Here is a 16,539-nt window from a genome sequence, read left to right on the forward strand (position 1 = left end):
TTCCACTGTGAAGACAAATTAATTTATATTGCAGGATGGAGTGTTATGTGTAGTGCAAAGGCAGAGCATGAAAGCATTAATTTAGGTATTTTGTATTACAACAGAGAATGCTAATGGAACTCTGAAAAGTAGTACAGTATTTTATAAAGATCAATCTGGACTATAAAACAGCAAATGTGATGACAGTTCGTGTGTCTTGGAGCATGTAGAGTTGGGTGAGTTTTTTTGTCAGTAACAGCTATCTAAGTTTTTGGATTAGGTGTAGCTAGTCCCCCTAAGCTTCCATGCTTCACACTGCTTTCAAGAATTCCTACAAAGCTGGCTGTTTTTTTGAAGTCTTTTGTCTGGTGCTTTCACACAAACAGAGAGAGCATAGCAGTATTTTCCCCCATTTCACTGTTAAAACAAATCTTAGACTTGTTTTGATTGATTCTTCTAATACCCATCCTTTATTACAAGACAGAAGTTTGTTGTATTTTAGCATTGACATGTCCTTACAGCAGGAGCAATTTCTTTCTGCGGGGCACTGCAGGGAGGGTAGTTGTGGTAAATGTTTTCTGATGATTTTCTGTGTTCTAGCACAATTCTGCCTCTACTGTAATCCCAACCTCTCCACTACACTGATAAAAACTCTAAAGCATTTCAATTTTCAGTAACTTAATAAATCAGTATTTGTATGGTCCTTGATGCAGATCTCTAATTTACTTTTCATACAGAGCTGATTGGCCCAAAGACCATTTTATTCCTCCTTATGTCCCCCGTTTCCGAAATGGTTGGGAACCTCCTTTGCTGAACTTCATGGGAGCTCCGAAGGAACAGGAACTCAACCATTTGGCTGAGTCTGTGGCAAACGTTGCAGAGCAACAGCGGAAGCAAGAGATGAAAAGGATGTCAGCTGAGGTAGGTTACTTGGGACAGTGTTCTGGAAATTAGCTGATGACAACATCAACTGCTTCCTTCATAAAGAAGATATTCCATGATACTGTTGGAGTTACCATTCTCTGGGATTTGCTGCATCAGTGCAAGCACTTTACACTTACATTAAAGTCGTGTGAAACCAAATAACCATTCAGGTACCAAAAATGCTGTTAGGAAAAATATAAGGCTTTTGCCTGCTGCTCTCCTTGAACTTAGGAGGACAGTCCAAGCCCCTAAGGTTCAATTTGATTCGGGCCCTCTGCTATCAGATCCCATTGATTTTGATCATGTATACTTCAGGCAGTATTTCAACCAAAGGGCTCTAAAATGTGCTCTCCATGTACAGGCATGTAGAGTAAAAGAAATAAACGCCCCTTTTTTGTGGCACTTTGGGTTTAACCTGCTTCTGAAAAATAACTGCTGACTAGGACAATTATTGTACAAAACATTTTCCCAACCTTTGTTTTCAAAGTAATGTGGTGAATTTAGCAAAAGTTAGAGAATTCTATTTAGAGAATGGAAACATGCACCACCATCTAAAGCCTTCAGAGAGAGTGTTTACTGACCAACTTTATAGTCAGTCCCTTTGTTTCTCAACCAAGATTCTATCCCTACTTTTTCGGTAGAGTTGGTCAGAAAATGAACTTTGATTTTTCTGAAAATTTTAGTATATATGGATTTTCTTGCTTTTTAATTAACAAAAAAAGCCATTGCCTTTTAAACATATAAAAATTTTCATTTTGGAAGATTTTTTTTGGGGGGAAGACATAAGATTTAATTTAAATTTTTTATTTATTTTTCTATTCTGATTTTCATTTAAACGAAGTGTTAGCTAGTCCAAGGTCCCCCTGATAGCAGCTGTAACATTGAAGTGCACCTAAGAATTTTCTAAGTTCACTTCATAGTTTTTGTCTATCTTCCTCAAGCAGTCTACACCAGTACCATACTTGGAGTAAATCTTAGCACAACAGTACTGGATTTTATCTTAATTTTTAACTATATATGGTTTTATCTGCTAGTAAAAATGTTGCATTCAGAAGAATATTGAAGGGAATGAGTATTGACAGTTATGGGATGGTGTTTTCTTCCATAGCACTTCTCTTATTGGAAACAATAAAGACTCCCCAGCAAAAGTTTATCAAAACTGCTTAGTCACAGGAAAACTTTATTTTCATGACAATCTCAGTCAAAAAAAAATGTCTGCTTAGCTTTAGAGACAAATAAATTTGGTTAAAAGTGTGCCAAGCAAAGGAGGATAACATGGTACATATCTGATTACTTAAAACACTTTTTTGCTTTATGCCTAACAAGATATACAAGAAGAAATGTGCCAAAAACTAAGTTATTGCTGATACTCTATTTTGAGCAAAAAAGCATTTAGTAAAATTAATGGTACAATAAAGTGAAATGTAGCTGTTGGGATTGCTGTCACCCCCTTCCCTAGTCACCTCCCCAGAAAATGTCATCAAACATTTTTTCATTGTTCCCGGCTGCTCTACGTTTCCATGTGGATTTTTGTTTATATTGTGCTCCTTCTAAATAACAACAACAACAATAATAATAGTATTGAAACTTTTTCAATAGTACTGAAAAAAGAATTCTGATGATTCTAAAAATTTTATTTATATATATGTATAATAACCTAAAACAAATTTGAACAGGGAGGATATATTGAGGTATTTTGGTTGCTTGTGTTTTGGGGAGTAGATTTCACTCTTTTCATGGTGGTTGATTGCATTGGTAGTTATTTATGCCAACTTAGTCTCTTTATCTTAACCTTCAGGAGACACACACACACACAAATACACACACACACACATATATATCCCAGATCATTGAAGCTGTTTGTGTGCCTGGCTCCTGGGATGTCAGGCCTTGGTTTCATGACTGTCACTGGTTCCCTCAAGGTCTTGGGCAACTGATTTAACCTTGGTACCTTGGCTCCCTGTGCCCATGCCTCCTCAGCACATCCCTAGGGGGAAGAACACTGAGCTGCTTAATAGCTGTGAAATGCTGTAGGTGCTCAACTGGAAAAAGCTGCATGAGTGCAAAAGGCAATTTGTCTGCAGCAAAAAGACCACCCTGGAATGGGTGATACCAGAATAATTATTCCTCCTTAAGTCTACCATAACAGCTTATTTAATGAAGAGTGATGGAAAAGTAAGATGAGAATTTAAGTGTTTATCTCTTGCTGCTAATTGGCCTGGTGTCCCAGTGTGGCATTGATCTCCTGGGGACCACGACTGGCTGTGGAGAGCTGTGCTGTGCTGGGGATGGAAAAGGGGGTGCATGTTGCCATCCTCCCTGATGGGCAGGGGCTGCTCAGGCACCAGGAAAAGTGCACTGAGGGTTCCCATTCAGGAGAATCTATCTTTGCCTTTCCATTCCTGAATCTTAAGTTCTAGCCACACATGCAGCTCCCACTGGAGGGATTTCAAGGTGGAGTCAGTTCAGCAATGAGGACTTCACATGGTGGTGAAACAACCACCAGAGAGTCCAGTGAGGCTGAGGCAATGCAAATAATTTGTGTGTGAAGTACAATGAGCTCCTGCTTCCAGGGTGTCTTTTGATGTAAGGTATAAGCTAGATGACACTCGGTATTTTTTTCAAAGAGGTCTTAATAATACAGTTTTAAAGAATATTCTATGGTGTAGGGAGTTTGTTTGCTTTTTATTTCTTTTCCTAAACCCTTAGTCCCCTGCACAAGTGTCTCTGAGTGCCAGGTCAGATACTTGGAGGTAGGTTTTTCTGTAGCCACCCAGACAGAGATGAAAAAATCAAAACCAATTAATAACCCACAAGAAAACAAACAAAAAATTAAAAAACAACCAAGAAACAAGGCTTAGAGATTTGGCAGTTGCTCTTGAATCTCAGCCTTCTAACTTGGGCAACTGGATGGTGACATAAAGAGAAGATACAAACCAAGAAATTTCAATATTATAATATCCAGAAATTAACTGTTTAGCTTCTTTTTGTTTGGGGGAATGGTGATTAAAATATTTCTTACTTAGAAGCTGAGCATCACTGATGGATTTAAAGTGGGGTTTTTTAAAAAGAATTTCCTAAAGCCTTGAATCTTCTTATATATGTCTTTGTGATAAATTGTAATGTTTTTTCTTAGCTAAATTCCTTAATTATACCAAACAACACTCCTTTTTGCATTTCTTCATTGGCTATAGTCATGTTCAGTGGGAGGGTGACACTTTATATTATGATCTTGCAATAGAGTGATAATTTTACTTGTGAGGCTTTATCTCTTGTACAGACATAGTGCTGGCTAGCCAGAGGTTTCTGGCTTCAAGTGTACACCTAGAACAAAAGCTCAAAGCAGTTTTGCAGTGCAGTTTATTTTATAGCTGTTCAGCCATTGTTTTGTAAGTTGTGTTGCTGTAGTGATATCTGAGAGATGACATGGACCTTGCCCCAGAGAACTGTTTTTCTAAAGAATATCCACTGCAATATTAATGCAGTGGGATGACATAGGATAGAAATTCTTTTATTCTTATCCTTTTGATCTCTGTGCTTCTGTATTTGAAATGCAGAAGTTATTAACTTTTCATAGCAGAACCACGGGCACCTGAGGATGCGGGAATGCTGACAGGGACCCTGGGGGTGCTGGATTAAGTGAGTAGGCAGTACCACTGATGACACTAATCCACTTTGTGGCTTTGTTTCTTTTTTGTCTTTCAGCCTCCCGGTGTTCCTGACTACCCTCCATCAGATGGGTATGCATTCAGTAACACAGTTTACAAAAGAGGGCCTCTGCTGGACCAGGGGGCAGCTGTTGCTGCCTTTAAGCAAACTGTTAGCCGACATGTAGATAGGTAACACTGACTCAACGGCGTTCGTGGTGCTGTGGAAAACTGTCCCGACTTATTGCTCTTGGGGTGGCGGTGTCTGTAATTACCTCTGGTTCTGTCTACAGCAGTTCATTATTTCTTTTGAGGGAGTGATTCTGGTTAGCAGTGTGTATTCTGCTTTTACTGCTTCTCTAAGGTGCACCATTAAGATTCTTTTAATTCAATTTCTATGAAACTACCCTGTTCATCTATGATGTTAAATTGATGCTGTTGTCAAAAATGATATAGTGGAATTGCAATCCAATTGCAAGTGCAGAATCCTCCTATTAGGGCTCAAATTTTAGTTCTGATTTGCTTCATGTTTTTAAATATACTCTTTGATATTTTCAGAAGTACAAAGAATGACAAGCCCGCTCTGAGATTCACCTGTCCTTGTTTTGATTGATTGTTTGATGTGCTTAGCTGCTCACTTAGTGCTTCATAGTCTCCTGCTTTTTGTTTTCTGGGCTGTTGTATAAATATCCATTTTCAGAACAGTGACTCTTTGTTTCTTTCATTCTTTTTCAAATGTTACAGAAAATGCCCTGAAATCTTTGCATAGCAACCAGTGTCTTTTTGCACATCCTCCCCACTTCATTTTCTCTAAACCTGAATAACTTGACAAGAGTAAGTGCAGTGATCCTTGACCTTGGCTGGGGGCAGAATTTGTACCAGCACAAGTTGTGGAAGTAGATCAGTAAAGAAGTGCTGGAATTGCTCCCCCATGCCAAACCATATTCCATATAAGCCATATGAACAGTATTTTGGCTTATGTACCATGGAAGATGTTTAAGCTAAGTTTTTAGGATCAGATTGCTGATCATTAACTATTGTGATGAAAACCCTTGCAAAATTCCTAGTTTTATTCCTACTGTGTGCTAAAAGATCCTGTTATTAATCTACATGCATCAAATTCCCGTGTGTTATGCAGGTCAAAGACTCAATTCTTTTCCTGAACTTTGGACTTACTCTTCATAACAACAACAGCAGAGTAGTCATCTCTTAATTGTTTCCTCAAACTTGGTTGTCTGTTGCATTCTTGTCTCAGGACCAGTCAGCTTGAAATCTAGATGATTTGTATGAAAAATTCCTTTCTCTTATCTGTAATGTGGTAAGACTTGTTTTGTCCTTTCAGAGCAAGAGTATTCTGTGTAAATGTTGTTGCCTCTACTTCAGTTTAGAGAATGAGTCTAATTGCATTGAATTGTTGATAATATCAGTGTATCTGGCTGCAACTGAAAGAGTCACCCAAGCTTCCTTTGTGGTAGGTAAAGAGAAATGGGTGTTTCTAAGAAGGAGTTCAAGAAAGGTGAAATTAGTCTTTTGAAAACTAAGAAATGGGACATGCTATAGTGATGCCTGTTTCTCACCACTGATTGTAGGAAGGAGTCTAGATGGCTGGTACTGATGCAAACATCCACAGTGTGCCCCTATCTTACAGTCCTTTCAATACAACACAAGCTTCTGTTTGTTAATTAGCTCTCGAGACATATAACACAGTGCTTGGAGGGAGCTCATTTAAAGTTAGGTTTTGAAGCATCTGTGAACAAAGAGGAATGAGTTTGGGGGAGGAGTGAGAAATTCGTGCTGACTCAAAGCTGGCATTCCTAATGAGCAGTCTGAAGATAGTGACCAAGCCACCCACTACCTGTTGAGGGACAGGTAGGTTACACCTTGTCCATGGAAATTTTAATCACAGGGAATTTCAGGAGGACTTATCCCAACATACTAGGACCTCCAATACGTAGTGTTTTCCTTGGGTGATATAAGTAAAGTGTCAGAATCTTTAACTTTCGGTGTGATATTAGGAATTTTGGGAACTCCAATGCTGAAAGAGTACTGAATAATTTTCAGCAAGTTTTGTGATGTTTCAGAGTTTTATGCAGTGTGATTTGTTTTTGTGATGTCATTTGAAGGAAAGCTCTCTGAAAGTCTGTGCAACCCCCTAGGCTCTCAAGCAGAGTGCACTGGAGAGCAAAGGGGTGAAATTATGGCTTATCTGATAGGCAGTAGGAATCACAGGAGTGGATGGGTGGATGGAAGTAAGTGTTCAAAATATTTGTGTCCAGAGTAAACTGACTCTTTAGGATAGGCTTGAAGAATTAGTCTCTTCAGAAGCATGCAGCCATTGCCTGGCCCGTGTTATAGACATGTTGCTGTTGAGCAGAATAAAACTACAATGTAGATGTTTACTTTAAATTCTTCCTGAGTGATGTTTTTTGAAGGAATCAGGATGTAGACAATCAGATGTAGACAAGGTAGGAAGACACAGTTATTGAAATCACAGACTCGTAGAATGGTTTGGGTTGGAAGGGGACCCCGAAGATCATCTCGTTCCACCCTCCTGCAATGGGCAGGGACACCTTCCACTAGACCAGGTTGCTCAAAGCCCCATCCAGCCTAGCCTTGAACACCACTAGGGATGGGACATCCACAGCTTCCCTGGGAAACCTGTTCCAGTGCCTTAACACTCTCACAGGAAAGAATTTTTTCCAAATATTGTAATAATCTAAACCTGTCCTTTTTTAATTTAAACCCATTCCCCCTTGTCCTGTCTCTACATGCCCTTGTAATAGTCTTGCCCCATCTTTCCCATAAGGTTCCTTCAGGTACTGGAGTGATTTTGGAAAAAGAGCCTAAAAGTAAAAGCACTGTCAGAGCTGAGATAGTGAGAAGGGAGTTGAAAATTATATAAATTTTAAGTGGGTGGCAGAAAAAACTGGATTACTCACACGTTGTTCAGCCTCATAACAACTATTCCATCCCCTGCTTTTCACTCTCTCCTTAAACACTTTTAGTGTTTTATCTTTCTTTCAAAATAATCTTTCAATCTAAATATGACTCTTCCTTGGTTCTGCTCTTCAAGTCAAGTGAGACAGTTCTCCACAGCCATGCAATAGCCAGGTAACTGCTGGATTGCTCAGGCACACCCGGGATCTGCGGTTACACAGCACCAGCATCAGCAACCATCTGCACTTGTATCCCTGTGCTGTGATGTGTGCAGCATTTCAAGCCATCAGTTGCTGCATGTTTTCATCAGCTGTTCAAATATATTTATTTATTTATTTATTTGTTTTACTGCCTGGTATGGATTTATGCTGTTTGGTGTAGTTGGCAATAAGTGAATAATATTATTGGGTGGGGGGTTTTTTTTTGGACCTGTTTTGAGTGGGCTGGGAGCTTCTCAACTTGAAGAGGTACTATGTCAAAAAACCTAGTAGCCTCTTAACCAAAGGCATTCTGAACGGTCATTCCTCATGCAAACAGAAAGATACAGAGCTAAACTGTGGTATGCTTTGTTTCTGCCATGAACCCTGTTTGTAACTGCCAAGAAATTATTTCTCTTTTTTAATTGATGAAGTAACCTGAGGTTGTTAGAATTGATGGTATCTTATGGTCAGTTAAGAAAACTGACCTAACAGTAGGTGAGTGTTTTTTAGAGTTTAATTCCATCAGTGTTTATGGTAAAAGTTTATTCATCTACTATGAATTTAAAACAATTTATGATGAACACTAGAAATACAATTTCATACAAAGCACAAGATATCAATTATATAGAAAGTATAGTCATTTGTTTCTATGGCAAATGATTGTTTAACCTTCTGTAGGAAAAGAAACTAAATATATTGTACTTCTTTATTTTAAAACAATGGCACCTGCTAATCTGTTATCATACATCTTGCAAGCAGTGAGCTGATAAAGGTCCATGTAGTTCAACCACCTCCTTATTTTCTTTTATTTATTTTTTATTTCTTTTTTTTTGGCACTTAAATCAGTATATTATGAATAGGTAGTTCTACAGCAGCATCATGTTATGGTTGAGAGGTGGTTTTTTTAAAAAATGTTTTGCAGGTCGTTGGAAGAGGGCATTTCTGGTTTTATCTGCTTGAATGTCTCACTGAACAATAGTCTGATCTTTGCTTTGCAGAAACTATGAAGCACACAATAAAACACAGAGCAAGAAATATGCCAAATGCAAGTATGAATTTATGGCAAGAAACAACAGCGAGCTTTCCGTCATGAAAGAAGAGATCGTAGAGGTAATTTTGTTTGCAAAGAGGACACAAATTTCTGGTGCTGCTCAAAGCTGAAAGTTTTTCTGTGGACAGTGTGGCTGTCCTTAATGTTTCCTGCAATGTGTTTGATTTATCTCCCTCAACATGGAAAATTCAGTTAATTTGTTTTGGATCATTTTTGCAAAGGATCATTTTTGCTGTAGAGATCCATGCTAGAAATATATTTGTGTGGTTTTTTTACATCGTCTCTGGTGCTGCTTTTAAACATTTAGTCGTACTTCAAGAACTGGCTCTAGCAAGCACTATCTTGTATGCACTGGGTATAGGGACAGACTGTCCTTTCCTGGAGGAGCTGATACCCTGAAAGTGAGATATGTTTGGAAGGAAAGGAGCAACAAAGACAGAAAATGTTGTAAATGAGATTGTACAGCAGGTAGTCAGATTTCTGGCTTTTCCTGGCCATCCTGCTCCAGTTTCATGTTTACTCAGAAGTGCTGCCTCTCCAAATTTGTGCTCTCCTAGAACAATGCCCTTTTACTTGGATTAATAATTATTTAGTCCTTTTGTTGCCAGCATATAGATTGTAGAGGGGCCAGCCTCTCTGTGCAAGTACTTGATTTTCATTCCCCTGTCTGATCCATCACATGTCTGAGTTTACAGAGCTTCATTACACACTTCTCTTCCATATCCTTTCTTGAGAGCCCTGTCTAGAAAAGTGCAGTACAACCATGTAGAATTAATAATGATGATAATCAAGGAAGCTACAGAGTTTTCTTAGGGACATATCTCTGTAAGATCTTTTGGCAGTCACAGAACCCGGCAAAGTTATGGCTTTGTTTCGGAACTTTGCACAGACTAAGCACTGGCAGGAGGAAAATCAGAAAAAATATGTAATTAATTTACCAAATTATTTCAGATTCTGGATGACAGAAAACAGTGGTGGAAGGTTCAGAACAGGAGTGGCAGCACAGGCTTTGTGCCAAACAATATTTTGGACCCTCTGAGGAATCAAGAAGGTGGTCAAGGATGGCCGGAGCCTGCGTATACTCGCACCATCCAGGTACTGTCTCCTGCTGGCAGCCAAACTTTCAAGTGTGAATGTGTGCATGTGGAGGAGGAAGAGGTTCACAGCAAGGCTAAAGTAGCTGCATGTTCCAGTGATATGTCAAAAAGAATTTATATTTCTTGTACAGCATGAGTGTGATTTCTGTATTTCATAGAGTCCAACTGGAGAATAAATGTGATAGAGACACAGCAAAATGTTTTACTTTGTTTGTTTCCTGATTGTTTGCTTAGAGGCGGTAATTTGAATCCTAATGGATCTGTATGTATTTATTTTAATTGCGAATGTCCTTTGTGGATTGATAGCTGTTGATGCCAAAGAAGGAGTTTGAATTATTTAAGGTAGGGTCATCTTTGTTTCTCCTAGGAGAGTGAACTGTAGCTTTTGTTTTCTGTCTTTGTGTGTCTCTATCTTGGTCTTGATTTTTTTTTTATTATTGCAATTGTGTAGTCAGAAAAAAGGCATATTTGCTTTTGAATTCACAAAGCAGGTATTTTTCAATTACTTTGTCTGTGCATCAATAGCACTTTATCATCCTGACCTAATTCTGGTTTTCTTTCTTTCGTGTAGTGGTGTGGAATTAAGATTTTTGTTGTTGTTTCTTCTATGTGTTCAACAGAATTAGAGAGTAAAATACTCTCTAAAAGAGGTAATCTTCCATCAGTGCAATTGTCCGCCCAAGTAAGGATATACAGGATAAAGTTGTAATGTGTATTTTTAGACAAAATTGAAAGGGAGTCAGAGGCTGCTTAAATAAGAGGTTATATTTTCAAAGACCTGCTTCTTTTCTTTTATTTCCTATGATCTTGAAAGCTTAGGCAAACAAGCTTGGATTAAGCAGAAATTCCAGGCCTGCCTCTGAATCAGACTTTTAACGTCCAAATGCAACCCAAATTTCTGTTGAAACTTGAAGTTTAATTTAATTTAATCTAATATTCATTCCTTGTCCTTGCACATTGCAGCTGATGACTGAAAACCAATAAATGCCATAATGTTTTGCACAATAATGTAGTAGACCTGTCTGGAGCTTGATGGACTTGCATCAGACCATTTCTGAGCTTTCCTATCCATAATTATTTGCCTGTAATGTATTGGCTCATTCTGAATTGATTATGGCTTTGCCTGTCTGCGAAATGAAGCATGCATCTAGAGTGCTTTTCAAATTCTGATTTAAAGATCTGACTTGTTTTTTTAATTCATGTGCATGTCATTTTGTGTGTTTGGAATTTGCCAACAAGTCCTGAGCAGACCAAGTACAGTTTTGAGTAGAGGTTCTTACACTGTTCTTTGTAATGCACTGCAGGGTTTGCAGTTTTCTGTTTGAAATAATGACAGGATGTGGCATATAATAAAGTAATCATTTCCACAAAGCTTTCTCCATGGACCTATGAAAATTAGGGTCAGAAAACAACATTTAAGATAAGTTTGTTTCTTTGCCTGCTGGCAGGTTAGTCCCTACAGCTTGATCATATTCAAATGTGAGCTTGAAGCACTGTGAAATTATTTAAGAATACAATGGATTGCACAAGATAAATGGTGTATTTTCCAAGAATGTCAGTAATGTTGTTCTTAACTTCGTGGTGATTATTATAATTTTAGCAGTCCTGAGCGTGCTCATTTGTGTGTTCTCCTGTGATAGATACATGGTTCATTTGGGATCTGTTTGCATAAGTCTATTTATTTTCATAACAGCGCTGTGAGACATTGCTGCTATTTCAGAAAGAAATGAGGCAGTGAGGGGATGACTGCCTCGCCCAAGGTCAGACAGGAGAGCTTGTGGGTAGAGCAGGAAATTGAAGCAGTTCCTATCATTGCCTTGCCAGAACCTGAACACGAGCAGGCTCAGCACCTGGTGCTGTGCAGCTTTTGCTGTTCTCCTGAATCATCTTTGGTTTCCAAAGGACTGCCTTCAAAGCATCCTGTCTGCTGTGGTGTGAGCTGCAGATAAGTGGTGTGTGAAAGGTTGGTGTCTTCATTTACAGGCTAATGGCCTTCAGTGCACTGCTCACCAAAGGATGTTTCCAGATTACTGGGGAGGATTAAGGATTCCATTGAAAGACATAATTTTTTCATTTGATTGTGCTACAGGCAGACACCCTTTCTCTGAGAGGTGGATACCTCATTATCACAATTATTCTCAGAGCCTCAAAGTTTATTTTACTCTCACTGTGTCCCCTTCCTAGTGACTTCTGAACCCACACATTAGCTTAGACCCTGATTTTTCACAGAGTCCCTTTCAGGATCCAGGTCTCAGATTGTTACTTGAAAGCACAAGGTGATACTTGCAGGAGCATTGCCAGCAACATCCAAGATATTTCATCATCCTTGTGAGTTGGAGGCTGTAACCCTGTCTGTCTTCTGGTCAGCTGAATTACTTCCAGGCAACATTTTGCTTGTTTGGTACTTTTGTACTTTTAGGAGAGCATTTTGCTGAATTCTTCTATTTTCTACTAATTTTAATTATTGTTTATAAGAGTTTTATGTGGTGTTGGTCATTTAATCTGTCTTTTAATTTTGAACCAACAGTGGTATTTCACCATCCCATTATGTATGAATATAAACAGTTTCTCAAGCACTCTTAACTTCTGCAAGTATTGCTGGTTAACCTATAAAATAATTCATCATAGTATTTCCTATTTACTGTGCATTGTATTATCGGGTTTTAATACTCTTGAAAACAACATTTGAAGAACATAATTGGAGTAGAGGTGTGTATCTTGATGAGCGTGTTAATTAATCTCCTGACACCCTTTGTGAGGTGAGACAGTTATATTATCAGTGATGTGTATGAAATCCTTAGGCACAGGGAGTAAATGTTGAGTCAAATGCAGTCCTGTAGTCTTACTTTAAAAAAAACATGACTGTCCACAGTGACAGAGTACATAAGAAGCATGTCTGAGGTAGATGAGCACCAAGACAAAAGTCTCCACCTCATTTGGGACAAGTGTCCTTTACCTTTCTTGGTGATCTACTATCAAAACCTTTCTTTCAAGTCTCTCTGTTTATCAGCTCACTAAAAACACCTCTGTGGGAAGTTGTTTCCCCTCAAGTACAATGTTTGTGACTCCAAGTTAGTGTCAGTGTCATACTCATCTTTTGCCAACTGATATCCTTCCTGCAGATCATGAAGTGTTTGATGATGAAGAGATGCACATGCCAGGTGTTCATTTTGCAGTAGTCAATGAGATGTCATAATTCTTGACCAAAGGACAGTATCTTTTTTTATCTCATATCAAATTCTCTTTAAAGCTTCCATTAGACCAAGACTTTCTGAGAGCTTTAATAAAGAAAAGAAAAAGTCCTTTCCTCTCCGGTTCAAAATTGATCCAATCCCAAATTATGGGATGCCACGTATTAAACAAAAATGTACTGAGTAGTTGTAAAAAGGATTTGATAACTATAAGACTTGAAAGTCCCCAGTTTGTCCATACTTTCCTTTCTTCTTTCCTTCCTTCCAGGGATTAACCCTAGCTAATAACAGTTTGAATAAGTAAATTGTGTCTAAATTTCCTGTAAATTCAGTAAAACCACAAATGTGGTGCACCCCACAAAGATTTATTTTGGTGACTTTTAATGGGATTTTAATAGGCAGCTGTTTGTGTAAGAGCTGAACCCACCAAAGTAAACTCTGGCAAAAGACCTCACTTGAAATTTTTGCTTCCAGTCTTGGGTACCTCATTGCCCTTTGGCTGAAGACAAATACTTGGTTCTCTCTTCAAATGAGTCTCAGGAAAACATCCAAACCACAATGCTGTTGACAAAACTGAGGCTGAATGCTCTGCATCCCTCTTGGTGGACTCCTGTCACTGTGCAAACAGGAATGTGGCACTAAAATGTTTGGAAAGAGAGTAAAGGGGAAGTTCTCTGTCTGTGTTAACTTAATGAGAACATTTCCCAGCACTAACACTAGTTATGGCTGTTTCCAATGCCTTTTTTGATGTTAAGTATGTACCATAGTTTGAATATGCATATTTCCTTTTTATGCCAAAATGCATTCAAAAATATGTTGTTCCCAGTCTTTTACAATGATCAAGAATTAGGATTGATACCATTAGCACTTTTACTCAAACATATTATTTTGCTTTCATTAAAAATAGATTGAATCATACTGAATCTTGGGTTTTTTTACATGATGCAACCTGTAGTGTGTTGAAAACAGCTTTGGGAGTTCATTTTTCTCCCTGTAAAAGCAAAGGTTTTCTGGCAAGAAATAAGAAAACAAAATTTAGTCCCAGCAAGCTTTTCTGGTATATCCAGATTTTTAATGAGTGTATGTGTATCATCACAGTTCCAAGTAATTCAAAGGATTTGTTCCAATTTACATGAATTGACAATTGCAAGTTTATTCTCAAAAGAAATAGAAATATGAGGAAGTAGGAAAAATAAAACCCAGAATTGTTCATTGTTCTTACTGCTGTGAGAAAAGGAGTGAGTAGCTAATCAGCAAACTGTCCAGGGAGGTGGTTCTGCCCCTGTAGTCTGCTCCAGGGAGTCCCTCTAGTCTGCCCTGTAGTCTGATGCAGAGCCTACCTGCAGTGCTGCATCCAGCTCTGGGGTCCTCAGCACAGGCAGGACACTGTCCTGTTGGAGAGAGTCCAGAGGAGGCCACCAAGATGATCAAAGGGATGGAGCATCTCTGCTATGAGGAAAGGCTGAGAGAACTGGGATTGTTCAGCCTAGAGAAGAGAAGTCTCTGGGGAGACTGGAGAGGGATGTTTACAAGGGCACGTAGTGACAGAACAGGGTATAGTGGCTTTAATCTTAAAGAGGTTTAGATTATATTTTAGGAAGAAATTCTTTACTGTGAGGGTGGTGAGGCATTGGCACAGATTGCCCAGAGAAGTTGTGGATGCCCTATCCCCAGAAGCGTTCAAGGCCAGGTTGAGTCTAGTGGGAAGGTGTCCCTTTTGGGACAGGAGTTTGGAACTGGATGAAATGTGAAGGCCTCTCCTATGAGTATATGTCTGACAGCAACGACCTTTACCTCATTTTCTGAGCTAGCCAACATTTATGGAGCTAAAACAAATAAGTACTTTTCTTAATACCTGCTGCTGTGACTTACCCTTATTGCTCTATAATTGAAAATGTTCTCTAAATTCACCTGATGATCTTAAATCCATTGTCAGTTTTTTCTTTGGATTTTATATTTTATTAAAACTCTAAGCTTTTGTCAAAGTAGGGGCTTTGAAAAGAGCTGATTGCTTATATGGTTTCATATATGTATGTTTTGTAGCACTCTGTTTCTTATTCAAAATAAGAATATGAGAATAAATCACTATGTGAGTTTCTTAGTAAGTAAGAAGAGTAATAATTAACACTGATATTCCTTTGTTTTAAATTACTAATTGCATAAAATTTCAGGAGTGGTGTGTGAGGCAGTTACGTTTTACCTTTCTGGCAGTACTATTTGATGTGATTTACTCCATTTTCCTCACAGCAATTACTGGGAGAGCTTTCAGAGGTAACTGAATTATTCTTCTGATATTGAGTCTCAAAAAATTACTCTGTTGAACTATGTAGTCACCAATTCCACAGTGCATGCTTGGTTCTTTTTGTAGCAATGAATAGAAGTGATGGGATGAATGTGTGGATGTCCTCAAAAGATCTGGAGTTAAAAAAAGAAATGTTAAGTATGATTCAAATATCTAATTGGCTTTTGGGCACTGTTCAACAAAATGCAAAGTGTATTTCACTGTGGTTTCATCTGTAAATTTAGAATTTGAGTGATGCTTCCAGATTAATTTTGGTTTTCACTCCAGCAAGTTGTTGTGATGAAGCTTATGAGTGCAGTACAACATGTCTTTGAAACTACTCCAAGAGCATCCATTGAGAGCTACACTTGGTTTTTAGCTATCACTTTTTCTGGCTTATGATTGTGGTGATGATGCCTTGGTTTGTAATGAATCCTCTCTATCATAAAAAAGTCCTACTTTTTCTTTGCATGTTTTTTTTAAGGAGATCAAGGCACATGAAGGTACATTGTGGGGATAACAGTCTAGTAATTGGAATCTGCGAACAAGATTAAAAAATGTCAATATCATTAGAACATTTTAATATTTGTGAATTTTTAAAATTCATTAACAAGATTTTGGATATAGCATAGTACATGTACCATAAATTATGGTATATTTGCTTTATACCTCGTAGGGCACTCTCTTCCCACCAAAGGGCAAATTTCATAAATATATTTTTTCTGCTTATTCTCTTTTATATTATGCATTTCACATTTCTTGTCATTTGACATTTTAAAAAGTATTGTCTTAATGTTGAAATAGTAGCGTACAGAAAAGTCATGATTATTTTCTTTTATCTCCCCACAATGCACCGCATAAGGTAGACACAAAACAGTTGAGAGTTGAATGCCTTTGAACAACTAAATGCTAAGATAAAAAACAAACAATAATGTTTGTTTCAGTAACTATTACAATTAAAATGAAAAATTATCTAAGGGAAATAAAAGACTGATTTCTCAGGCTTAATTGACTGGCTGCAGAAGCTGATGGGGTAAGTTTTCTGCTGGTGTGACTTGTCCAGCTGCAGTGGTCCCAGTTTACAGTCATGACAAAATGCCTTGCCCATCAGCTGGACTTAACTGAATTGGAGATTCCTGTAGAAGGGCAGTTGCTGACATTTAATGAAAGTTTGATTGTTGTCAGGGCAGTGATCTGCTGCTCATATTCTGACATATGGCTCCTACAAATAT

The 16,539-nt window shown here is 38.2% G+C and overlaps 1 protein-coding gene across 13 annotated transcripts in view; it reads left to right on the forward strand.

Moving 5' to 3' along the window:
- Positions 1-16,539, forward strand: part of EPS8 (epidermal growth factor receptor pathway substrate 8) — a 135,723-nt gene that overhangs the window by 106,579 nt on the left and 12,605 nt on the right. For 11 of the 13 annotated variants that reach the window (XM_050323356.1, XM_050323353.1, XM_050323355.1 and 8 more), the window contains 4 exons: positions 717-900; positions 4,609-4,742; positions 8,686-8,797; positions 9,690-9,833. In XM_050323356.1, the coding sequence (XP_050179313.1) occupies positions 717-900; positions 4,609-4,742; positions 8,686-8,797; positions 9,690-9,833 (574 nt within the window). The remainder of the gene's footprint in view (positions 1-716; positions 901-4,608; positions 4,743-8,685; positions 8,798-9,689; positions 9,834-16,539) is intronic. The other 2 variants (XM_050323362.1, XM_050323363.1) reach the window with 1 other exon arrangement.

The sequence above is a fragment of the Myiozetetes cayanensis genome, unplaced genomic scaffold, assembly GCF_022539395.1.
Source record: "Myiozetetes cayanensis isolate MyiCay16 unplaced genomic scaffold, myiCay2020 scf3, whole genome shotgun sequence".
NCBI lineage: Eukaryota > Metazoa > Chordata > Aves > Passeriformes > Tyrannidae > Myiozetetes > Myiozetetes cayanensis.